This window comes from Primulina eburnea, chromosome 12 (assembly GCF_022965805.1).
Source record: "Primulina eburnea isolate SZY01 chromosome 12, ASM2296580v1, whole genome shotgun sequence".
In the NCBI taxonomy this organism is placed as follows: domain Eukaryota; kingdom Viridiplantae; phylum Streptophyta; class Magnoliopsida; order Lamiales; family Gesneriaceae; genus Primulina; species Primulina eburnea.
The window spans coordinates 3,903,788-3,929,563 of record NC_133112.1 but is presented as its reverse complement, the minus strand read 5'-3'; the positions used below and the strand labels follow the sequence as shown (position 1 = coordinate 3,929,563).

The following is a 25,776-nucleotide window of genomic DNA, read 5'->3' as shown; positions in this document are numbered from 1 at the left end:
GGGTAGGGTTGACCCGTCTCACAGATTGTGATCCGTGAGACGGTCTCACATGAAACCTACTCTACAAGTTTTTGGCACCTTTTGAGACATGCAATCGATGAATTAGTTGCTCATATTTTGGCCTCTCATGGTTTTTCTCGGAGTGTTAAATCTGGACTCGGTTGGTGTTATGTTTATTTAAAAAAATTGAAGCAAAAAAATACAAGAAAAATATTTTTATTCTTATATATATTTTTCAAAAAAGATTTTAGGTTTGTCGAATATTATTTATTTATTTTGCCAGAAGATATTTTATTTTCGAATATGCTAAGATATTTCGCCTATACCTCCCAGTCGATGGAGTCACTAGATAACGGTCCCCATCCTTCCAATAGCCATGCTCTCCCTCACCCCAAAACCCCTCTCCTTCTCCCTCTCCACCCCATTCCTCGCCGTCGACCACCACCTCCGCCGTCACCAACCGCCTCCCCCACCTTCTCATCCCAAATTATCATCCATCTCTGCCATCATTATCCCTCCTTCCTCCTCCTACGACAGGTCTCAACAACAGAAACTCTACCGGCCTTACCGCTCACCGCCCTCTTCTGTGCCACATAAATTCCGATCCCTCGACACCAACGGACGCCTCGATATCCTTTCCAATCGATTAGGTCTCTGGTTCGAGTACGCTCCTCTAATCTCCTCTCTGTATCAAGAAGGATTCATTTCCACCACTCTTGAAGAGATCACGGGCATTCCTTCTCTCGAGCAGAACCGACTCGTTGTCGCCTCGCAGGTTCGCGACTCTCTTGTTCAGTCTTGTGATTCCGATACGGCGTCCTTTTTTGACACCCCGGGAAACCCAGATATTCTTTACGAAATTCGAATCTTGAACACCCCACAACGCGCTTCTTCCGCGAAGTTCATCATAAAGAATGCATTTGATGGGAAGAGAGCCGGGGAGTTGGCTAAATCTATGAAAGATTTCCCGCGGAGGTATGCAGAGAAAGGGTGGGAGAGTTTTGATGGGAATTTACCGGGGGATTGTTTGGGGTTCGTGTATTTTAGGCAAGCCCAAGAGCATAAATCGACGTCTTTGCTGGAGCTGAGCAGAGCCGCATTGGAGAAGGCGTTTGAGGTGTCAGAATCGGAACGTGCCAAGCAGAGAGTTTCGGTGGATTTAGAGGGGCAGGATGAAGTGAAAGGAGTAGATGGTGCTGCTGTTGATGAAATGGTGAGGGTTCCTGTGGTGAGGATGTCAGTGGGAGAGGTAGCAGAGTCGAGCAAAGTGGCGGTTTTACCTGTTTGCAAGGCGGAAGGGAAGGGAATAGAGGTGGAGGAGGCGCCATGGGAATGTGGAGTTATGGGAGATTTCGGGGTCGTTGAGGCAGAGAAGGGGTGGAACCGGTGGGTGGTTTTGCCCGGATGGGAGCCAGTGGCTGTATTGAAGAGAGGAGGGGTGGCAGTGGCCTTCAAAAGGGCGGGTGATGCATTGCAGTGGAGAGGCAGGAGGAGGGATGAGGAGGAGGAAATCTTGGTGGTGGCGGATAGAAGTAGGTGGGAGGTGGCTCTCGATGACGCATTTTATTTGGTTGTGAGTGGTGGGAACGGGAGTGGCGAGGAGGGCTTGAGAGTTGAGAGAGGTCTGAAGTTGAAGGAGATAGGGGTGGTGGAAAGCTTGGGGACTGTGGTTTTGATTGTTAGGCCACCTAGAGATCACTATGAAGATCAATCAGGTCCCCGAGATTGGGATTAGAATACCTCCATATATTTCTGCTATACTTTGCGTTCCATTATGTAATATGTACTTTGGCTAAAATACATGGCGAATATTCAGTTGGTGTAGAAGATAATGAATCACGAATGTGGGTGGTATAGAAGGGGGTGAAATGGTGGAACATTGTGGGAGCAAATAGAGCACAAGGATGTATAGCAAACTATTGTCACACTTGATACTTTTAATAAATAGTATATAAATTTTGGAGGAAAAGACGCAGATTTTGGATATTTGATTGCGTTAGACTCGCTAAGGTGTCCACCTTTGTGTAGACAGTTGCTGGATCTTGTATGGGAGATGCACAAAAAGATTTGCGCTGATTGTAAGCATGTTCGTATCGGAATGCCACATTAGGGGATCCTGATCCGTCTCAACGTACGTCCAGACAATGGGTAAGTAAAAAATTTCCATCTTAAAACCTGATTCTATGGATAACCTTTTTGGCATCTTTTGAGTAAACTCTTGCATCTTAGTTAAATATCGAACCCTTAAGTGTAAACAAATTAGAAAGAAAAACTCGAAGAGTGAAAAAAAAAAGATCGATTATAAAACACAGCAAATCTGAATACCGTATTAAGTTAATAAATACGTGGCTTATTTTTTTATACATCTTAAAATGTTTTACCGGATACCGTATTAAGTTACTAAATACGGGATAAAATGTTTTAAAAACTTAACCCAAGCCCAAGAAAAAACTTCCACGTACATATTTCACAGCCGAAAATTAGTATCTCCGCATTCAGCTAATAGAAAGAGAGTTATGACCCATATATTCTCTTGCCAACATCGCTCGCAATTTTCCATGCTAATAACAATACCCTTCTTCATTAATCATTGTAGCTCACCACAATCATCAATTACAACGGTGGACGATGTAGTACCAGACTGAGAACCAACCTTCTCCATCTCCTTCACCACATCATAGCCTTCCACAACTTTCCCAAATACAACATGCTTATCATCAAGCCAACTAGTCTTAATAGTGGTGATAAAGAATTGTGATCCGTTCGTGTTTGGCCCAGAATTTGCCATTGATAGCAGCCCTGGCTCTGTGTGCTTTAGCTTGAAATTCTCGTCAGCAAATTTCATCCCATAAATAGACTCTCCTCCAGTCCCATTACCTCTCGTAAAGTCTCCTCCTTGACACATAAAACTTGGAATAATTCGATGGAATTTACTACCCTTGTAATGCAATGGCTTTCCAGAAGCTCCAACCCCTTTCTCCCCAGTACAGAGGACTCGGAAATTTTCAGCAGTTTTTGGTGCCGTGTCAGCAAACAGCTCCATCACAACTCGCCCAGCTTTCATCTTTCCGATCAAAATGTCAAAGAAAACCTTTGGGTTCTTCATCTCTCTCTGAAATCAGAGACGTAAAAACGAAATACATTACAGGTTTGCAATGTTTAAGCAGGAGCTTATCTATAATTGGATAGTTTTGCATCCCTCGCATGCATGCACTGTGGTAATGTTCATCTTCCTCTCTTTTCCTAATCATATCTCCTACCCTCAATGACATAGCTGCTATTGTTTTTAATTGAAAGAAGAAATCTTGGGGTAAATAGTTTAATATGAAGATAAAACTCCGATAAGATGATGGGAGGTCCAAACAAGATTTGAGACAAAGGAAAACAAATAAAGATGAAATCTTCAACAGTTCTAAGTTTTCAAAAATAGATATATAAAGTCAGTTATGATGCACATACTGAAACCACATATAACACTACAGATTATCACAAATTCATACACCAAATCCAAGCTAAATTCCTCTGAAACTCCGGGACAAAAACTCGAAACAAATTCATCAAATGGAAAAATGTTCATCCGATGTTAAATCCCTCTTACACAATCAAAATCTACATGAAGAGGATTACAAACTACGGAAGACACAACGATTTATATAGCACAGTTTTTGAGCCCCACAGGCTTCTGGAAATTAACACCTGTGAGGCCTTCGATATGTGCTTCCATACATACAAATCAATTGAAACTCAAACTGTATGACCTAAATAGAAGGATTCTTACCTAACACCTTGGGTGAGCGATGACAATTTTCGGATTTAGCTTCTTTACGGGAATAGACTGAATTGCTGCAGGCATAATTTCTTACGAGGTTTATCTAGGGTTTTAGTATGTTGATTTTATATTTACCCCCCTCCTTTCCAATGTATTCTCACATTCCTCCCATTTTCAGATTTTCTATATTAGGGTGTGATAGATATTTTTGTGAGTTTAGCTCGGTGACACCACCAATGGGTTATTTGGGTTTCGGGTAGTTCAAGGGTCTCGGGTTTTATCTTTTATACCTGATTAATTTATTATAATTAAATTTATAATATTATTTAATATAAATTAAAATACATTTTTTAAAAATAAATAAATCGGGTACCCGAATTACCCGATCGGGGTGAAACTCACTACCCAATTCCTAAAGATGACACAACATGAGAAGAGTTTGATCAAACCCGATACACATCCCGCCCCACGTTAGAAAGATATTTAGAAAAATAGATTGGGTTAACAATTTTTTTAAAAAAAACTGATCTGATCAAGTGTATTTGAAATACACTATCGGATGTCTTTTTTTCAAAAACAATGATCAACTCAGGTTGAATAACAAAATACCTTCACGTTAGAACATCATTGCCTCGTCCCATGAAGTCAGATGGTCCCATCTATATTTTAATTTTTTTTAAGATACAAAATAAAATATTTTAAAAATTAATCAATCATTAAAATTATTTTTCAACTTTATATTAATAATATTTAAGAAGAATTTTTTTTAACACAAATGAAAATATATAAAATTTGTTAAAATAATAATTAATAAAAAAAGTGTCATGTATATTTTTGTATTAAATATATCATAATAAAATAAGATTATTTCAATTTTAGAATATTATAAAATAAAATTATAGATGATGTATTTATTAATCAATATAAGAAAAATAATAATTTTATTATTAATAATATATACATATATATTTATACAAATATAATTGTCGGGCATGTCCGGTTTAATAGGTGATCGGGTTTATATCCGTTTCATTTTCATCCCTACAATATATGATTCAATATATTATATCGGGTTTGGATAAACCTATCCCGACAAAACACCCCAAACATCCGACTTCTTCTACCCAATCGGAGTTCGATCAAAACTCGGATGACCAGAATCGAATGCTTACCCCTACTTAATTTAAAGAGAGAGAAAATAATCAAATGAAACCGTAATAACTTATAAATCGTTCTAACGATTCCAACTAGTAATAACTTATAAATCGTTCTAACGATTCCAACTATATTTTACACGGATCAAGATCCTCTGCCAGCAGATGGTGGACATTGGGTGCTATGGACATTTAGTCCATGGCACTACTAAAAAAAATTGACATTTTTATATTTTAATTATATTTAAATTTAAATTATATTTTTATATTAAAATATATGATTAATAATCTAATTTAAAGTTACAATTTTTCGTTGGTTACAAATATATATTGTGGGGGTAAAATGACGTCTCTCTTGCTACATTTTTTTTTATAATTTATTCAACTCTTTTTTTAACATCTAAATACAGAAAATATATATAATTAACGTATTGCAATAATTATCTCTACTTGATAAAACAAGCGAACGTTGTACTTGAAGTGCTATATGTAGACATGTTACCGGATCAGATTTAACCTTTTCCGGATTATTAAAATAATGGAACCAAACGAATCCAATAGCATACCAATTAAATCGGTTCCGATAGCATAATATCACGAGCTCGATTTCTAGTGATCCCAAGTAGTGCACTCAAACACGCCCAATTTCGATTTAGATCGAAAATACCTTACCCACAATACCTTGGGTTACCTATATAATTTAGATTTAGATCGAAAATACCTTACCCTAATGTGTGGGTATATATACTATATTATATATTATATATATATATATATATATAATATATATATTATATATATATATAATTTATCTAAAGGAGTAAAATACATTGAATGGTTAAATCTATGGTGAATATAATTATCTAAAGGAGTAAAATTAAATTGACACTGTTAAATATATGCGTGAAACCGGCCGAATAGAACCGGAGATATTTTAAAAATGAGAAAAAATGGAAAATATCAAACAATTTTTTGAGCAAGAAACCCAAAACCCTACTAGTTAAAACCCCTGTCATCCATTCGTCACTCTTACACTGAGCTTTTTCTTATCTTTCTGCTAATCCATTTCTCCGATGGTCGATTTAGCTGAGGAGCTGGGATTTCAATAATTGAACATGGTTAATAAGAGGCCAATTCGGAAGGATTCTACGGAATGTGGAAATGGATTCAATTGTGATGGAGATGATTCTAAGAAGAGAAAAAGCGGGAAGCATGATCGGCAGCGGATTTTCATGACTGAAAATGATTATAGGACGCGACTTCAGGAGATTTTGTACAGTCCGGAGCATATTTTGATGAAAATTTTCAGGAAGGATGGTCCGACGCTGGGTGGTCAGTTTGATTCCCTTCCTTCGAATGCTTTTCTCCGCGGTAAGAGATTCATGAGCAACTGTATTCTTTTGTTTTTTCGTTTAATCTTTGTGACGGGTGTGAATCTGAGTATTGGAGGTGCTTAAAAGTCCCATTTCTGATGCTGTTTGTAGTCGATGATGGTATTTTGTAGTTCATAGCGTAAAATGATTAGTGGACTGATTAGAAAACAATGAATTACGAAATCTAATTATTGTCTTACTTTGAATTGAAAATGGTCTCGGGGAAGTAACGTACTAACTTATCAATTGGCTGTAAAACGCATTGTTATTTTCTGCTGAGCTGACTTCGTGTTACATGAATGATTGTTTTGAAAAAATATATATTTTTATTTCATTTTATGATAAAATGCTGCTGAATCTTGGTTGATAAAATAAAAAATGTATGGTTTTGAATGTTTAATACCTTTTCTTCTTGTCTAGATTCCCGACTCCTAAAGAGGTCGTTCATGTTAAGGTATATGAGTGGCTTTGGATGAGTCAAGTTTTGACTCCTTTTTTGACTTTTGGCATGCCATCTATGATCCACCCATTAGGAGTTTGAACCGCATAGATTGTCACCAGCTATGTTTAATTTGTGAAGTGATCCTAACTAGTGTTTCTTTGGAAGGAGCCATTCTATTTTAATTTATAGATTTTGTTATTTACACGAGCTAGTCACAAAAATGAGACTGTAGATAGTGGAGCTGGATTAGGAATATCACGTGGAAGAAAAAATGAGCTGGCATTCTCATGGAGGATGGAGCTGCCTATCGGTATTTGAGTTCCTCTGAGAGCATGGTCCTAAGTGAGAAGCAGAATGATATTTTTTCTAATTAGTTCAATCTCTGAAATCGCATCAACTGTCCTCCACATCTGTGCCATGCTGCTCTCTTTTGCAAAATTACAAATTTATGAAATGCGTCAAAATCATTCTCTTGATTATATTCTCTGATGGCCAGATTGCCAAAAGCCTCATCATGAAGAGAATGGGCGTTCAACACATAGAAAAAGAAAGGTGTGAAATTCAATTTTTAACAGGGAATTTTAGGAAATGATCACAGTTTTTGACCCATATTCATTCAACATTTTTTTATGCTGTTAGGTTTCAATGCATGCCACTTTAGGCTACCAAGTTTGTTGTGAGAACAGTTCACTTGGGCAGAGGCATGGTGCTGGAAAGGGTCCAATATCTGTGAAGGGTGCTCCAATTAAGAAACATGGCATGGGCAAAGGTTTCATGTCCAAAAGCAATACTCCTGGGAAGAAACATGGCAAAGGGAAAAGTTTAATGACCGGTTGGCGAGTGACAAATCCCGATGCCACAGATTTTCCACATGGTGTTAATTTCAGCGAGAGCACCATTCAAAAAAAGAAAAAAAGATTGCAGCGACAGCAGGCTATTGTGGTTCGCTCATTATTCAACCTCTTTACAGTTCGCCTGTGATTGTGCTGTGAAGATAGTTGATTGAATTTGTATTTATCTAAATATTTGAACTTTATATCACTTGAAACCCAATAAAAGTCAATTATTCTGTGTGTAGAGAAAATTAGCAAACAAAGAACAGGATAGGAGGAAGACTTCCATGCGAAGTAGAAAGGTAAAATATGCTCTAGCTTTTGTATTTATCTTACTAGGAAATTCACCCATTTTTGGCTGCTCAGTGATCTATAGTTTCAGACTTACCATTCTAACTCTAGGTGGAATGCCAGAAAGTCCAAAAACAGAAACTACCTCGTAAAGAAAATTGTGAGCTTGCTCTTGAAGATGTGAAATGTCTAGAAAGCATCGAACATTTTGCAGTCCTACTTGATGATGAAGAACTGGAGCTTCAAGAATTGCAGGAAGGACCAAATCCTTTATCCTGTTCTGCACACTTCCCTACCAATGGATCACATGGTTGCTCACTTTGCAAAGGTTATTCTTACCAATCTTTTTACTGTTTATAATATTTGTCAATATTTTACTTACATAAACTGAATAAAACATTGCCTTGCTGCAATAAACACATTTCTTGTTAGACTGTATTTGATATGCCTGTTGGTTCATCCTTGTAATAAGTTTGTACTTTTATAGATTTGCTTGCCAAGTTTCCTCCAAGTTCTGTGACAATGAAGCCACCCTTATTTATACAACCATGGGCGTCCTCACCAGAGCTTATGAGTAAACTTTTTAAGGTATCTGCAGTAGTTTATTCTATCATGATTTCATGTTGCAGTTGACTATGGGTGCAAATTGTTAAGTTTTGCTCAATTTTTATCTATGTTAAATAAATTCTCTCTTTCTTGACAAGACACTAGTAAAATATATTAATTCTTAGAAATTTCATTATCTTGGAAATTATGACCCACCTTGACATGTTACATGTGTAAATATATTTTGCATATTATATTATCTGCAGGGCAGTAAGTATTGCACCTTACGGCAATCTCATTTATCTGTTCATATTACATATCATTGTGGTGAATGGTAATTTGAGGGTTAAAGAGCCGTGCTTCTAGTTCTAGCTTGTAAGGGAGCTTATTTTCTCTTCAAAGGGAAGTAGTTACCAGAACTTTAAGAAACAGGAAATTGCTGTGCTTTCCTATTTTTTCTTGTTGAATCTTCAATATTCAGAGAATTTTCTCTATGATTCACTGAGCTGTCAAGCCTTGAAGAAAGTTAGACAACATAGCCCAGTGATTGCTAATAGAAACTTGAATTTGTTAAAAATAGAAATCTTCGGATAAGATGTACAATAATTAGCAGGGGGTTATAACATCATCTTAAACCACATGCCTATTACTATCAGCATATTATATATGTATTATGCAGTGTTCTAAAACTCGGACTAGGCGGCCGTCCGACAACACCGAAAAGGTGCTAGGCGGCAGGGGCGCCTAAGAGGGCCTAGGCGTTTATAGTTTTTTTGAGAATTTTTTTTGGGCTTTTAATTTTTAAAATCCCAATTAAATCAGAACATTACATGAGGAAAAAATATATGTTTCTGTTTTTAATTTTTTGGGGTTGAAAGCCAATTGCTGGCTTGCGCTTGCCATAACACATCACTCTTATCTTCGTTGTCTGCTTACTTCTGCGCACATAAGAAAATCGAACCATACCCTAAAGACTTGCTTTGTTTATTATCCTGACCCGCCTTAAGCTGAAGAAGCATAAAGAATGAACCAGACGTCAATTGGATTTTAACAAAGTTTGGGCTGAAATTTATTCTAAGATCCACTACAAGTCTCTTGATAACGTGGAATCTGCGTTGTTCTGGAACCCGACTAGCGCCTAACGAATTTTAGAACTTTGGAATTATGTATAACAATGGATGATGATAATTTAAACAAAGTAAGTCTGCCAATTATTTTTATGTTTGTGATCAACTTCCTGCTTTATCTACTCTCTCACATTGATGTAAAAATTATTTTCCTTGATATTTCCACAAATAAGACTTTGCACACCAGTCCTTGCTAATTGTTTTCTGATTTATTTGAAGGTTTTCCAGTTTCTTTGTACGTATGCTTGCACAATCAGTGTGTATTCATTCACATTAGAGGAGTTTGCACATGCCTTTCATGATAAGGTAATTTGATGTCACTGCAATATTCTGTTTATTAGTATTTAACCTGGTATATTTAAGTCCATAGGTCTCTCATTTTAATTTTCCTGGTTTTCATTGTACTCTCCTTCTGGTTTTCAGGATTCCTTGTTACTTGGGCAAGTGCATTTGGCCCTTTTGAAGCTACTTTTGAAAGATGCTGATAAGGAGCTCGGTAGAGGATTTCTTTCTCATGCCAGCAAAAATGGCAAGTTTTTGCGTTTACTTCATTCGGTGAGTTGGGCTATGTTTAAGCATAGCAAACCCCTAGTGATGTTTGTGTAGATTCAGTTCTACAAAATGTTTTTTCGAGTAATTTGCTTGTTATACTTATGCATCCTACTTGAAGAAGTGGCTGAATTGATTCTGCTCTATTAGATTAACAACCAAAAGCATAATTGGATCAATGTTGTACGGATTAAATGTTGGGTGATTACTACCGTCAAAACTAGTTAATTAATCTGACATGATTGTAGTGTCGCAATATTAACCTTTTGTCCTTCACTTTTTGTCAGCTCGAACGTCACACATCTGTTCTAGAGTTGTGGCAGAATTCATTAAACCTCCTTACATGGACAGAAATACTTCGTCAAGTATTGGTTACTGCTGGTTTTGGTCCGAAGCTCAGCATGGAACCTAAGGAAGCTAGCAACAAGGTTTTACTTATACCCTGGCATGATCACACCTAATTTATGATAATGAATTGCCACATTATTCTTTCTCCTATGCACACCACAAAACGCACATGTGTGTGTATGTGTACATACGCTATATATAACACTTGAGCCATAATAAACAAAATAGTATAGTTTAGAATCCTCAAAAGTGTGTGTGTAACGTATGCTATATACAATGCTTGAGCCATAATAAACAAAATAGTATAGTTTACGATCCTCAAAATACCACTCTTTCTTTTTTAGTCTCCCTATTTCTTCTTTTTGCATGATAAATTAAATGTGTAAAAAAATCTAAAAAACTTGTTAAAAATCAGAAAAATTCAAATTTTATTTTTAATTTTTCAATTTAAGTTCAATATTTTTTAACTACAGTGCTTATGTAAAAAAATTGATTGGACATGCACGCAACACGTCCATCCGGGCTAGTATATACACCTCTCTTACAATTTGGACATGGAGCATCATAACTTGTCGACATTTACTTTGTTTTGTAAGAGACCACATATCTTATGAACCTTTGTCTGCCTGAATGCATTTTGTTTTATCTTAATCTTACTTGGTTTTGCTCTGTAGGAAGTTGACCTAATGGAAAAGTACTCCTTAAGTCCTGGTACATTGAAGGGAGAACTATTCAATATTTTGTTGAACCGAGGAAACAGTGGGATGAAAGTCTCAGAATTGGCACAATCTTCATCTGTAAGTTTGTATATAACCATGATATATATAACCGTGATATAAGCAAGCATTAATTTTCCTGTTGGATAGAGTGAAAAATATCAGCATAATTAGGTATTTTGGCTCTTAAGTGGGATTATTTGTCTTTCTTTGCAGATTGTTGAGTTGAGTCTTGCGGATACATCAGATGACCTGGAGAACTTGATCACCTTAGCTCTGTCGGGTGACGTGACTTTGTTTGAAAAGATTTCCTTGTCTGGATATCGTTTACGGATCAATGCTGCTGCAAAAGAATGTGAAGACTGCCCATCTGGTTCTGAAGACTTTGGGAGTGTAGATGATATTTCTGAAGTCAGTATTGTACAAGACGATGAGAATGATTCTGAGCATGGGTCTAGGGATTCCAGTCCATTTGAACCCAGGGAAAGTGTTTATAAAAATCAATCTGAAATGTTGATAATTCACAATGAAATTGATGAGAGCTATCCAGGAGAAGTGTGGCTGTTAGGACTCATGGAGGGTGAATATTCAGATTTAAACATTGATGAGAGGCTTAGTGCCTTGTCCGCATTGATTGATCTACTTAGTGGTGGATCCACTGTCAGAATGGAGGTAATCCCTCAGTTTGTTTAACACATCTTTTTCAATAAAGTTTATGCCCGTCCTTATCGGTCAGTCACTCCTCAGAGTTTGATATATTGTATTTTATTGTTGCCTTTACTTTGCTATTGCAGCTATTCGCGGATTGCTTATCCGCTCCTGTAATCCTTAATATCTAAATCCTCAGGCACTCTAATCATAACATGGCCTGACTTTTTAGGATGCAATGGATAGAAAGTTATTTTGTCTTATTAATTGATAAGTAAAATATGCTTGTTTTTGTTTATCTTGGTATGTGCTTAAATGATGGAAGCCCTTAAGAGATCAAACAACATTTTACCAAATGTCACAACACGATCAGAGGGAAAAAAGTTTTATCTAAGAAACTTGTACGATAAATGCATTTTCCCCTTTTCCTGCAGGATCCTTTGACAACAATTGCGGAATGTTCTCAAAATATCAATATTTACGGTTCTGGAGCAAAAATAAAGAGATCGACCACGAAGCAGTGTAATTTGCTTGCGCTATCAGGAAGTTGTGGGCAAACACTCAGTAACCTTGGTGTTCGTACATCAGAGCAACCTATTGATTCTTTGGTTACCATGTCAAATATCAGTGATGAAGAAAAGTACGAAAACATGAAAATGATTGCGGAGGAATTCGAAGTAGATGGCTATATACATTCTATGCAGTCTATCTTTCTCGGTTCTGATCGTAGGTACAATAGATACTGGCTGTTCTTGGGGCCTTGTGATGAATCAGATCCTGGACACAGGAGGATTTACTTTGAATCTTCTGAAGATGGCCACTGGGAGGTGATTGATACGCGAGAGGTGAACTTTGTTGCTTTCTGTCCTTAAGTAAATTAAAACACTAATATTTTTCATGATTGGGTTTGATTTGCTTCTTTGCTTGTTTGTCATCTGATTTCAGGCTTTGTGCACTTTGATGTTGACTTTGAACCGTAGAGGTGCCAGGGAGGCCCAGCTTCTGGCATCTTTGGAGAAACGAGAAGCATTTCTTTTCCGAGCAATGTCTAGTACACACAATGATGTTGAAAACGGGAAGCTTGTCCCTTCTGATCAATCTGAAATTAATCCTTCCAGGGAATCTAGTACCTCACCGGTGTCTGACGTAGACAACCATTTAAACTTGAATGAAATCTCAAGTAATCTTCCTTCTTCTACTGGCGCTCTAATTGAAGATGGGGTGAAAGGAGGACAGACCGAGATATCAGGTCATTCATTAGCTTTCGATGTATATCTGTGGAAGTCATTTTACTATAAACTCAAAACCGTTAAAAATATGAAGAAGGCATATCTTGATTCACTCAGAAGATGTGATCAATGCCATGACTTATACTGGCGAGATGAAAAGCATTGTAGAATCTGCCATACCACATTTGAGCTTGATTTTGATCTAGAAGAGAGATATGCAATTCATTATGCCGTATGTAAAGTCAATAGTGATGCTAGTAAATGGCGACGACCAAGAGTTCTATCTTCCCAATTGCAGGCACTCAAAGCTGCAATCTATGCGATCGAGGTGGGCATTTGTAAAGCTAATTTTTTTGTTTTTTATTAAGGATGCACATGAGTGAAACACAATCAATGATTTTATACTTATTTCTATTGGCACGAGCCTGCTTGTTGGACACACCTCAGCAGTTTTTGGATTACCTGCAACTTAATTTCATCATGTATATTTGAGATTTGAAAATCGTAGTTTTATGAGCAGATTCTGTAGATTCATCATTTTCTACATATCTCTGTGTTCAAGGTGACAGAAACCAATTTGGGCTTACACACTGCTCAATGACTCGAGTGTATACCCAAGATGTTTTCTAAGGATGTAATCAACCCGACTGTTTAATATGAAGATCCATTGTAAAAATTTCGACGCATCTATTTCTCAATTTCTGTCTTGCTCTGCTCGTTAACTTGTTTGAAGTAGTTCATAAATTCTTTCATTATTGTGGGCACGGGTATTTAATGGAAGGTTGTGTAGGTTAAACTTAGTAATTTCCCATAACAAGGGACTTCATTTGTAGCACACAGTGCTTCTGATGGGTAATTATGACATACCTTGTTCAGGGAGGACACTGAGACCTGGCCATAGACTGCTTAGATAATACTGATCATGCTAGCAGGTGAAGCGGTTTATCTTGCTTTTGGAGCAACGTATCCTTGTTTTATTTGTAGGTTTAGTTGGAAGCAAATATTAGTTTCTTGCAGCTTGAATTTGTCTTAATATGAGATGAGCAATGCAAATTGTTGGACAAAATTTTATGCATAGTTTAAGCAAATGAATGACTTTGCAGTCAGTTATACCTGAAGATGCCTTTTCTGGCTCTTGGAAGAGATCTGCTCACAATCTTTGGGCCAATAGGTTGCGACGAGCCTCAAGTTTAGCAGAATTTTTACAGGTGGGGAACAATGCATCTGATACTTTCTTCTCTAATAGATATTTGCTTTCAGAATGCTATAATTATAAAATTCTTCCGCTTACATGTTTCAGGTTCTTGCTGATTTTGTTACTGCCATCAAAGAAGATTGGTTTTATCGAAATGATAATTCTTCTGGTTCCTATTGCATCCAAGACTACATATTTTCAGACTTTTCAACCGTGCCACATACCTATTCAGCAGTTGCATTATGGATAGTGAAATTGGATTTATTGGTCGCCTCTCATATGGAGAGCTGTAAATATCAAAATAAATCTAAAAGCTGTAGGTAGACTTGAAGGTACACATTCTCAACATTCCGGGTTTTGCTGTTATGATGCTTTTGTATTGCATTGTATCTCAATAATTCTAGGGTTCTAGTGTTAATTCAACATTCCTTTGATTGAATAACACATACTTGGCACTATATTCTGTTGTCAATTCTTGTCTTCCTTTTCCATACGTACGCGCCCGCTCATTCGGAGCTTGGGTTGTTGAATGGCGTGAGAGGACATTCTAGTGTTATTTGAGTTGGTGGTTACTGACCGATGCTATTTGAGATTATCCTTATTCTTCTTTGTTATGTTGACCAAGGTTTTATTTCTGATGAATACAACTTAATGGGCAACCAATTTATTCTCCATTTTGGCATTCTTTCTTTGGGAAATGGCCTTTCACACTCTCCCTCTTAATTTCAATAATTGTCCTGTAACGAATTGCTTTTGGATGATCCTTCTTCTATGAAGTACTCATAATAGAGTATCTCTTGCTCTCAAATATCCCATATGTCCTTGGACCGATTTATTTTAGTTCTTTATCATTTTTCTGCCTACCAGTTCTTCCTTTAGTTTATCCTTAAATAACAATTTATTATTTCGATAATTCTGACAAGATGTGAGAACATTTAAATGCCATGGTAGGAAAATACACACTTCATTTACTTTTAGTTTGTATTATTGTATATATAGTGATTTAAAAATCTACAACACCAAGGGTTGCTCTTTTCATTTTGTGCTCAACAACTTCATAAAAATATTCAATTCTCAAAATGGATTTAAGACTTTTGGTGGGATTCATTTGAAATGTTTAGATGTCTATTATCTGGTGTTTAGCATTCAAGTAGGTTTAGTTGTTTACATTTTTCTCATCTCGAGATTTTTTTGAAATTTTGGGAGAACTCGGAGTTTTTGTGAGTCAGTGTTAAAACTATTGTTTTCCGTGAGTTGATGTGATTACAATGATTGATGCTTCATAATAATTGCTTTTGATTGTTTTAAAAGCGTAACGAACAAAAGAGCATGATCAATTACAATATTTTAAAACGTGATTCCACTTCTGGAACTACTTGGTTTGACAAAAATATTCTCGAAATCGCTTAAAGTAAAATTCACCTCAAGCTTGTTTATTTTCATTTCTACTTATTTTCATTTCTCTGAGATCATGGCACCTCTATCGACATCATGTGGTTGCTTGTGTTTGTGCATCAGTAATGGATATAAATAATTCAAATTCTTCTTTTCATTGTCTTGTGTACATGCAGTGCACGGAGGGTCTTTGACATCAGGTACCTTGTTAACTAATAGACTTTCCGTGCTGGCCGTGAAGAGAACACTCAAATATGGAAGTGAATCGCCTTTATGACTGACGTTTCGGCTTCTCTGTGAGTGTCATATTTCCAAAGTCATTATCGCCATGATCGAGGAGTTTCAATAGATGCAGCATTGATACGATGTTTAGGTCCGAGACTTGTGTCTTGCCCCTATTTAATTTGGTTAGTTCTGTCACATGTACAGCATCGGTGAGGACTCCTGTTTTTTGCCCTTAGCTCATATATTGTGAAGAGGTGTGTAAGGGGGATCTCACTTCTCTAAGATCAAACTAAAAGTTTTGTGGTGCACTTTTTTCTTGATGGTATTCAAACATTAAAAAAATAAAAGCCCATGATTTGTATAAGAAATGCATCATCCCATTTTCTTCGTCTTTGCTTAATGTAGTTTATGAGTAAAAGTATCATATAAAGCATGTGCGAGTGTAGGTTTGTAAGTAGGGTAAAAAAACTGAAACAGGGCTTGTATTAAATTTAACAAGGAAAATGAAGTAAAATATTTTTTTAGTTTATAGGAAATGAATTTCTAGATTACTCAAAAATAGAAGTTGCACATCTGTGTTTCGATTTTATAGTTTTCCAATAGGAAAAAACTTGTATGAGACGATCTCACGTGTCGTATTTTGTTAAACGAATCTCTTATTTGGGTCATCTATGAAAAAATATTATTTTTAATGCTACGAATATTACTTTTTATTGTGAATATCGGTAGGGTTGACCTGTCTCACAGATAAAGATTCGTGAGACCGTCTCACAAGAGACTTATTCTTTCCAATATTATCAAATCGACCAATAGATTTTTCCCGAAAAGAAAAAAAGGACCAACATATTTTAGTGTTAGTTAATACACGAAATAGCGGACTGATTCTCTAGCATGAACTTATTTGTGATCTATGTTCACCAGTCATTTTAGCAAGCAAATGACGCATTGATTTAAAAGATAATCATGGAACATAAATTTCTAGTAAGATCCCTCCACTAAGATATTAATCAAATGTGATCTTCCTCCTTCATTCATCTTCTGATCCGTTGTTTTTAGGCTCAATATCCACAAACCACTTGTTAACTCGTGTTTTAGCTATAATTACCTACCAAATAAGAAGAAAAAATGTTGAATCAAATGAAACATTAAAGAAATCGAGATTTCTAAAAAAATTTGAATCAACCAATTGTAATAAACAAGTACCTGTGCATCCCAATCAGTTTTGCACGTAATTATAACGAGTATGATAGTTTGGACAAGTGTGCCGGTCAACATTCCAATCCAAACACCCTGTAAAACAAGAAAACTTGTATCACTTAAAATATCTTATATTGATTGACAAAATACTTTAATTTCCGATTTTATATATAACTAATGCCATATTATATATTATATTAGAAACCAATTTTATTCTATTTATCTCACTAAATTTATTTACTCCAAATTGAATTCTAAAACGACTCATCTTTTCAGCACCATATATGAGTCGAATCTTTTTAAGATGTAATGTTTGTTTAAATTTAGATCTGTTCGTTGTTATGAACTACATACATATAGAAACAACGAGAACAATATGACACTTTGAAATCTGTCTTTCATGATCGAGAGGTAAAAAATATTATTCATCTATTTGTACAAAATTTTAATTATTGCGTATTACTAATATGATAATTTTCTTCTATATTATAAAGTTCATAGATACATGATAATATAAAATTTTCCGTAATGGAAATGATTAAACTAATTCTAAAGAAAGTAAGCATCTTATTAGAAGACAACTTATAAAATTTATTGACATTGTTTTGGAATACACATAATAAATGTTAATTAAATAACTTTTCTGATTTATACATAATTTATTTATGATCACGTCATTTTTCTTTCGGAATAATAGGCCATTGTGTATATTATGAAGAGATTTTGTAAATAAAATCACAACCCATTTGAATAAAGATATTCATGAAACAGTTATTGTTATCATTCAAATATGTCAAACACGTCTCATGTTTCAAAATTGTTTGTGAAGGTGGATTTAGACGAAATTACTGAATTTTTAAAAAGGTATTTCTCATTAATTTTATTAAATTTGATTTAAAAATATTTTTTTTATTACATGTTAAAAAATAATAATATATAGCTTCTCGAAAATTAAAGAATTAAATATGTATTAAGGTTGGTGGCCGACATCAATACACTAAACACGATAAGCATCATGTCATTGCCTTAGACTAACACAATCTAAAATTTTGAGATATGATAGTGATTATTAACCAAAAATCATTTCGTGCATCGCAAGGGTTAAATACTAGTTGCCAATAAAAACCAAGTATTATGAACTGAATGTGACTGACCTCAACTTGTAATCTGATGACATAACCAAGAACAACTCCAAGAGGGATTCCAATTAAGTAATAGGATCCCAAATTAACGTATACTACAGTGCTCTGCCATCCGGCGCCAATTGCAACCCCTGTGAATGTTCGATGACATCGTTTGATTCGAAAAATGAGACGACGAATGATGTATTATATACAGATAAGGTTGTCACAAGTTTACCAGAAAGAACAGGCTGAACGCTGTTGGTAAGCATGGAGAATGCAAGAAGAGGGGACAAGCGAGCCACTTCCGATGCTACTTCATGATTATCGGTGAATATGTAAGCTAGATGTCCTCGCAAGAAGAAGAAAACTATAGACAGAACGAGACCGATCGAAAATGATGTGAGGACTATCACTGCAATCGAGAACTTTGCTGCTTTAGAGTCTCCCCTTCCGAGCTCATTCGCGATACGAACACTACAAGTAAAGAACAGAAGTAGGGAAAGTGAAATCAATTTCCACGAGGTATTCTAGAGCAGATACAAAAACAAATCATGGTACCTTGCTGCACCCAAGAAACCAAAAGATATCATCATCTCCCACCCATTGATATTGAGACTGCAAGAAGTAACATATAGCAAGTTCTAGAGTTTCTAGTCTGACTGGAAATATGTATATATATAAAAACAGAATCGGGGAAAAGCTAGTGCTACCAGATTGATAGCGCGTCAATTTCAACCTCCGCATTTTTCAAGTTTCCTGTCAAGAGAATCAGTATGGAATTGTACCAGACTTCAAGACTGTCTCCAATAAACGAAACAAATAGTTAAGAACTGCGGATTAAGGGCCTAGAATAAACTGAATATATAAAAACCATTTGCATGAGAATCGTGGATTAATGCTGCAAATCTGACTAAAACTGGCCGAGAAGAAAAAACTAACCAGACCATGGCACCAGCTGACAAAGAAAGCTTGACCACAGGCCAAAGATCTTTGAAAGCTAAGATCGAAAAACCTCTCCACGTTTCTTTACATCCTCCGCACATTATAAATATAAGTTGGCCAATATTGGGGATCCAATATGCCAAAATAGTGGATACGGCAGGCACCAGCGATTCCGAGCTTGTATTTGACTGTCAAAAGCCAGGACAGAAAAACATGGATGCATAAAGAAAAAGCAGCCAAATAAGATATAATCATGTTCTTGCTCTGTGATTGTAGGAAGATTTGACAGCTAAATGACGAGATGTAAGAATATATCACGGGGATGAACCAAACAGAAATAGTTCCCGCCATGTTCGCAATACTTTCGTCCTGTCCTAAAGCTTTAAAAATGGGGCCAGCGAAAGTGAAAACCGGTAGCATCAAAGTCGATGTTAAGAGTAAAACAACCCATGATCTTTGAAGATATATCCCAAGCATGTGATACTGTCTCGCACCATAAGCTTGCCCACATAGAGTTTCCAATCCGCTAGCAGCACCCAACTGCATATATCAAACAAAATAGTATAAACTTACCGCTATTTTTCCTGTTTCTTATGGAAACTCAGAGAGGATCATATACCAGTAATCCATTAGTAAATTTGACTAAGACGGTGATAATCAGAGCAAAGGCAGCAAGCTCGGTAGCACCGATGTGTCCAATAAACGCCTGGCTGATGACGTTCACGCCAAACGTCGAGAAACGAGAGAATATAGCCGGGCCAGCCACGATCCACATTTTTTTGCTTTCATTCCATAGCTTACACTTAAGATTCTCTTCCTCGTTCCCATGGATTTTCACTTCGGCTTTCTTTAACAACGTTTCGTGAATGTCATCTTCCATTGGCATGCCTCCTGCTCGTTTTTCTTCTGCTGCACGCGACAGGAAGATGTGATTGTCGATATATCTACGTTCCTAATGTCCTACATAACACTAATAATAGACATATATATATATATATAGATATATCTCTGTGTGTGTGAAAAAAATGAAACGTCACAACAAATAGCAAAATTTACTGTAAACCAACTAGAATGTAGAGTCGTTGCATCATGTGGAACTCTCGTGCTATGCACAATTGAGATCCATTCTCTAATCAACAGTTAGTTCTGGGCTCGCGCGTACACTTCGACCCCGAGAATCCCAGATCATTAAACAGATATAAATTTCTTCCTAATGTCTGAACTGATCCAAATATTTTTTTCCGAATTCTAATTAGTTCCAATCAATAAGATGCTCTTTATACATCTTTATCATTAGTTAGACACTACATCAAAAGAAAGCGTAGAACATTTGGGGCTAGATATTAATAAACAATATATAATCCTTCCAATCGGAAAAAAACAAAAGAAAAAAACAAAAAAGAAACTTCATTTTATATAATGAGCAGGTCTCTTGTGAGACGTCTCACGAATCTTTATCTATAAGACATGTCAATCCTACCGATTTTCACAACGTAGCACACAAATTTTTGCCTTATATCATTATTCTTCCCGAAAATATATTAAGCTTGACATCAACTATGTTCTTTTATAAAAAACAGTGTGTGCAGTATAAAAAGACCCATAGATTCGTTAAAAAAAAATCTAAAGCATTGTCGGAAAAAAACAACAAAAAAGAAGACGAAAATCTTATTTGAAAGAATCGACATACTTTCATGCAGAGGACGTGTCATTTTTTGTTCGTAATAATTTGGATTATTGAAAGCTCTAACCACTTTGTTCGATTCTTGTTTCCAATTATTTACTGACATAATAGAACGCAACACAATTTGCTTGTTGACAAAGTACACTGCTAAAATATTGCTTTGAATCAGGAAATAAAATGTGGGCAATCCATTATTTGTACTAGCTTTAGATATTTAGATATTTAAAATATTGTTTTACTATTGAATAATATACAATTAAATAGACTTTAATTCTATAAAATTGTGAATATTTATAACAATATTTAACATGAAACTCGATAAACTTCAATTCAAGGTTAAGCTGTGAAATTTTCATCGCAAACGAAAAAAATTCACAGTTTCAAACTCTATAGTCAAGATATTAACCGGAAGACAATAGATTTTTCACCACGCAGTCCTTTTTAATATTACGTTAAAATTGAAACTTGAACATAACTCAACCCAAAAGCTAACTCAAAGAAGAAGGATTGTCCAAAACCATATATACAATTATGGGCAGAACAGATGACCCAATTATGGACAGTACCAACACATAACAGTAGAACTTGGCTCTGATACCATGTTAAACTTGTAACTGGGACTTAACTCAACCTCAAAACTAGTTCAAAGAAGAAAAATTGTCCAAGACGATGTATATAATTCTCAGATATTTTATCCAACCGATGTGTTACAATTAACATATTAATCGATTTCGTACGAAATCGATTCAATTTTCAAAATACACTGTCAATTTGTCGTGGAATGTTTTTAGTTGATTCTTGCATACATATTGCGTTCATCAACAAAAACATATTTCACTCTATCTTGATCATAAAAATACATTTTAAACAATATATAGCAAGATTAAAGAAAAACAAAACAAAAGAAATCATGTGGTCTGTGAATTGTGATACTGTTTTTGTATCCATAAACTGGAAAAGGATTCGAGGATGAAGCAGATGGCTCCGAACTTTCAAAATTGGAGGCATAAAGATCGTGCACGTGATACTTAAAACTATGAATTTACACCACATTACATCACCAAAAGTACTCGAGAGAATTCAAAGTTTGACACCAAAATAGAATTTCTTCTACTATAGAAGATTACAAGTCCATAAGCAAACACCAATCCAAGTTTTAATGACACGAGGATATATCTTACCGAGACCTTATAACACATTCTAAAGTTCATTCGTCAACGTTTTCTTACCTTAATTTCCATCATCAGAACTTTTCAAGTAAATGGTATCACCCCCATCTCCTCCGCGCCCTTCGGCCGACAAATGGCTTCCAATTTCTTGCTTGCTACCAACGGCGAGAGCACGTCCAGTGGCTAGCAGGTTATCACTACCACTGCCACGGCTGAAATCCGGAAACCCTCCACCAAGGCTGCCAAGGCCAACCGTGGTATGGGGCTCACCTTGGAGCATAAGACCGCTGCTTCCTGCAGAGTTCATACCGAGTTGGCTGTGCAAGGCCTGCTGTTGAAGGGTGGAATACTGCTGTTGCCCATAAAGTAACGAGGAGCGAGCGGCCATGAGAGATTGTGGCGTCATTTGTTGAGCTTGCTGGTGCTGCAGGTAATGTGCACTAGGCTGCATGATCCCACCAGCAGAATACTGAAACACCAAGTTTTGATTCAACTATTTAGTACAAAATGTAAATGACATTAATTTGATCAGGGACCGGAAACCTAGTCATGCACCTGAGAGTGCATGGTTGGTTGTTGAGGTTGTGAATCTGCTATGGCAGCGAGATACATCAAGTTCCTCTGCAGTCGGGCTTGGTTCCTACAAGATTTGAAAAATACGCAATCAAGCAAATATTCAACCATAATACTTCTTAAAATATCACAGACTCTCAGACTACCCAAACAAGAGAACTCGTTATTTTAAGTATTTTAACACCGGTTGAGGCAGCATTCAGTAGAGAAGCAATGGGCCTGGTGCCAATTTCAGCGGTTAAGGAACACTTGCCGCAGCCAAAGCAAGCAGCCGGATCCATGTGCTAAAAGCAGATACACTCCAAAGCGTTAAAATTTTGGCAAATTTTCCAAATGGAAAACGCAAGTAAATAAATTTTGTATTTCTCATGCATCCTTTCCAAAACAAAAAAGCGAACAATGGCTAGTCAAGTTGAACTTTCAAGTGCGGTAATCTGCTTCATATGTCAACTACATTCCTACGGCTCCTTAAATTATACATTTCTGATTTGAAACAAAATTATGTGCCTATAGTTGGTTTACATAAATAGGTAAAAATCCTGGTGTAGTACAGAACGGATTTCGATCATATATTGCCGAGGGAAACATTCTGCGGTTATTCAGTAACCACCAAACATTTTAACAATAGAAATCAACATGAATAGGGCCGCGGCCTTAGAAAGAATGCCGCGAAATGAAACTGTAAAGCCATGCATAGTCTGCCTATTGAAACACTTGTATTCAAAACCATGCCAGTAGTTAAGCTGACTGCAAAGGCGAAGACTTGTTAACCAGAAATTCAAACTTCAAATTTCTTTAAAAATTAACCATGATTTTCCAGAATCACTTCAAATTTTTCTTTTTTTCAACCTTTAGTGTGATCAAGCAGGAGGGAGAGGGAGGTTTATCTGATAAAAAGCCTGCACAATATTTATTTTTATGGATAAATGTTGTCCATACAAGTGTTCAAAATTGGGATTTATAGTAAAAAATAATTATCAATGTGGAAGCATAGAACTAAATACGATGAACTCAGGTTTACAAAAAACATGATTGCACACATCTGAAGCTTCTTGCAAACGTCCACTATCATGTTAAAATCTGCATGTTAACCCAAGAAAATATTAATTTATCTTGATGTTTCTTCAAAGGATCTTACACACAGTATCCAGATAATCCCAGATCCCATCGTCACAAAATAAGAGACCCGAGAGGTCACCATATACTAAATATTCTAGTGAATCATGCAAACAAAGTAAAAATGATACAAAATTAGCAAGACAATAGAAACCAGTACTCCTTCACTTACTCTGCACACTCACTCAACTTTCCAGAATTTTGGCTCTCGACAATTTTTAGAATCAGTGATTTGTTTTCATCCAGATACTGCATGACATTAAAAAAATAGCTTTCTTCAGAAAAAAGAAGTTAAAGTACATGCTCCACAAACACTTGCATGCAAGTAGAATGGCAAATTAGAAACAGCAAAAAACAAATGTGAGGCAAGGGTTCATAATAATTTGATACAGTGTGTGTGCGCTTTTGGGGGTTTTTTTTTTTTCTTTGGGGGGGTGGTGCGGAAAGAACACATGAGATAACAAATAAGCACATCATAAACTATGTAAAAAATCCTCCCAAGGACATGTAGAATAAATTAATACTGCCATCAATAAATTACTTTGGCAATACTTATAATAATACTCCATAATCGAGAAATGGTTATGTTCCCCAGAAGCATAATGGTTAGAAATGGGGAAAAATCATCCTAGAATACCAAAAGCACAAAATGTAAAATCCCACAGAAGAACACCACATGGTTAAAAATAGAATATGTACATAAAATCACTGCGTAGGGTTTGTTAAAGGAATATCAAGAACAAAGCAAAAGGACAAAAGATGAACAAAAAGAATTCCTCACAACTCTCTCCCAACTAACAAAATCGAAACCCAAAAATTGTATCCAAAGATACCATCTTTCTAGAAAGATTTATTAATAAACCCTATTAAAAGCACGCACAAAGTTTTAAGGTCAAAGAGCAAACCCTATAGGTATACAGTTGATGCTAATAAATAAAAAGGGAACAATAAAACCTCAGAATGAAAATGGTACAGAAAACCCCCAAAGAACTTTAGGATGAAGTGATTTATGTCAACAATATCATACCCAAAAAAAGATGACAATTTTCAGGCTAGCGGAACAGTACAAGCAATCAAACACCCATCCCTATCAGAAATCACACACTAGAATGATAGCTGGCCATCTGGTATTGACTCATGAAGAAAAATCAGACCCCATGAACCAAGAAAAGATACCCATTCATCAAAAAATTTCTGCTACCAAAGTTAGTCAGAAATATCAAACAAATCAGATTTTCTGCAGAAATGCCAAAACTGAACAGAAAACACAGAGAAAGAGCAGAGAAAACGGAGGGGAGCTAGGAAGAATGGGAATGCAAAAAAGAAAACCTGTTGAATATGATCAGTAGTGACGTTGCTGGGGTAATAGGCTGCCATCATGGGATGCATCTGCATCAGGTGCTGCTGCAATACCCTCTCCCTTTATACTCACCCCCACCGCTAAAATAACACCAAATAAATAAATAATATAAATAAATAAAGAACAGTACCCGTCACACACTGTAAATTTTATATCCTTCTGCAAAGTTTGACCAGGAAAAATGAGCGTCAACGAGAAAGAGGCGCTACAGAAAAGAGACGGCCCCTCTTGTTTTTGGGTTTATTATCCGTTTTCTTACCAAAAACTCCACTTGAAGTTGAGTAGTGACATGGTTTCAAGTAACAAAGGGAAGCCTGTTGTGCAATCCCGTCACTGTACCAAACACTGTTTGAAATTATCATCGGTGCGTGTGTGAAATGTGTGGAGAGTGGACTGCTTGGCTAATTGCATTGTAGTACGTGAAAAATAAGGACAAAAGATGAAAAAAGAAACGCTCTTTAGAGAGTGTGCGAGGGTGAAAAGAATCTGCAAAAGAAAGAGACAGCGGGTGCAGAGGTAAAATATTTATTATATAAGTAATGAGCAAGAAAAAAAGAGGTTTTACTTTGGGGTTTGGTCTGCTGCCGTGGCTGGGTCACGTGATGAGGTGATGTAGTAAACACCCAAATATGCTTAATCTAAGTAAATTAAAATTAAATATTTTTATATTTAGGAAAATTTTATATTAGCAATTCAATACAGATAATTACAAACTTAATTAGTTTTTTTCGCCCTTTTGATTAAAGAGTACCTCTCTTGTGAGATGGTCAT

The 25,776-nt window shown here is 36.1% G+C and overlaps 4 protein-coding genes and 1 pseudogene across 6 annotated transcripts; 2 read left to right on the top strand and 3 right to left on the bottom strand.

Annotated features, from left to right (window-relative positions):
* Positions 1-319: 319 nt before the first annotated feature.
* LOC140807803 (rubisco accumulation factor 1.1, chloroplastic-like) lies at positions 320-2,099 on the top strand. The gene has a single exon (XM_073164766.1). It carries the CDS (start codon positions 377-379, stop codon positions 1,733-1,735), a length of 1,359 nt encoding a protein of 452 aa, XP_073020867.1. The 5' UTR covers positions 320-376; the 3' UTR covers positions 1,736-2,099.
* A 214-nt stretch (positions 2,100-2,313) lies between these two features.
* Positions 2,314-3,935, bottom strand: LOC140808463 (peptidyl-prolyl cis-trans isomerase CYP19-3-like). The gene is made up of 2 exons (XM_073165619.1): positions 3,779-3,935; positions 2,314-3,112 (listed from the first exon to the last, which is right to left on the bottom strand). Exon 2 carries the CDS (start codon positions 3,104-3,106, stop codon positions 2,588-2,590), a length of 519 nt encoding a protein of 172 aa, XP_073021720.1. The 5' UTR covers positions 3,107-3,112; positions 3,779-3,935; the 3' UTR covers positions 2,314-2,587.
* Positions 3,936-5,907: 1,972 nt separating this feature from the next.
* On the top strand, positions 5,908-15,833 carry LOC140808462 (homeobox-DDT domain protein RLT3-like). Its single transcript, XM_073165618.1, has 16 exons — positions 5,908-6,294; positions 7,235-7,290; positions 7,378-7,680; positions 7,817-7,873; positions 7,974-8,190; positions 8,350-8,450; positions 9,755-9,841; positions 9,959-10,090; positions 10,372-10,512; positions 11,107-11,229; positions 11,365-11,820; positions 12,231-12,641; positions 12,742-13,353; positions 14,129-14,233; positions 14,326-14,552; positions 15,792-15,833. The coding sequence occupies exons 1-15, from the start codon at positions 6,039-6,041 to the stop codon at positions 14,542-14,544; spliced, it is 3,276 nt and encodes a 1,091-aa protein (XP_073021719.1). The 5' UTR covers positions 5,908-6,038; the 3' UTR covers positions 14,545-14,552; positions 15,792-15,833.
* An 801-nt stretch (positions 15,834-16,634) lies between these two features.
* On the bottom strand, positions 16,635-20,107 carry LOC140807335 (protein DETOXIFICATION 21-like; annotated as a pseudogene).
* A 1,705-nt stretch (positions 20,108-21,812) lies between these two features.
* Positions 21,813-25,363, bottom strand: LOC140808153 (GRF1-interacting factor 1-like). Of its 3 annotated transcripts, none has more exons than XM_073165191.1 (5): positions 25,136-25,363; positions 24,975-25,049; positions 23,818-23,894; positions 22,512-22,596; positions 21,813-22,425 (listed from the first exon to the last, which is right to left on the bottom strand). In XM_073165191.1, exons 2-5 carry the CDS (start codon positions 25,038-25,040, stop codon positions 22,018-22,020), a joined length of 636 nt encoding a protein of 211 aa, XP_073021292.1. In that variant the 5' UTR covers positions 25,041-25,049; positions 25,136-25,363; the 3' UTR covers positions 21,813-22,017. The 3 variants fall into 3 exon arrangements, with proteins under 3 accessions (XP_073021292.1, XP_073021293.1, XP_073021291.1); XM_073165192.1 differs by having other exon boundaries at positions 24,975-25,046; XM_073165190.1 differs by having other exon boundaries at positions 24,975-25,085; positions 25,265-25,283.
* Between the last annotated feature and the right edge of the window lie 413 nt (positions 25,364-25,776).

What these genes read in the sequence shown, in the direction of transcription:
- LOC140808462 (XM_073165618.1), top strand. Translation starts at nt 6,039, where the DNA reads ATGGTTAATAAGAGGCCAATTCGGAAGGATTCTACGGAATGTGGAAAT. An exon ending in TTATGAGTAAACTTTTTAAG is followed by an intron (nt 8,451 to 9,754) that starts GTATCTGCAGTA and finishes ATTTATTTGAAG; the next exon opens with GTTTTCCAGTTTCTTTGTAC. An exon ending in AATTGGCACAATCTTCATCT is followed by an intron (nt 11,230 to 11,364) that starts GTAAGTTTGTAT and finishes CTTTCTTTGCAG; the next exon opens with ATTGTTGAGTTGAGTCTTGC.
- LOC140808463 (XM_073165619.1), bottom strand. Translation starts at nt 3,106, where the DNA reads ATGAAGAACCCAAAGGTTTTCTTTGACATTTTGATCGGAAAGATGAAA.
- LOC140808153 (XM_073165191.1), bottom strand. Translation starts at nt 25,040, where the DNA reads ATGCAGATGCATCCCATGATGGCAGCCTATTACCCCAGCAACGTCACT. An exon ending in CTACTGATCATATTCAACAG is followed by an intron (nt 23,895 to 24,974) that starts GTTTTCTTTTTT and finishes AATGTCATGCAG; the next exon opens with TATCTGGATGAAAACAAATC. An exon ending in AAGTTGAGTGAGTGTGCAGA is followed by an intron (nt 22,597 to 23,817) that starts GTAAGTGAAGGA and finishes CAAATCTTGTAG; the next exon opens with GAACCAAGCCCGACTGCAGA.
- LOC140807803 (XM_073164766.1), top strand. Translation starts at nt 377, where the DNA reads ATGCTCTCCCTCACCCCAAAACCCCTCTCCTTCTCCCTCTCCACCCCA.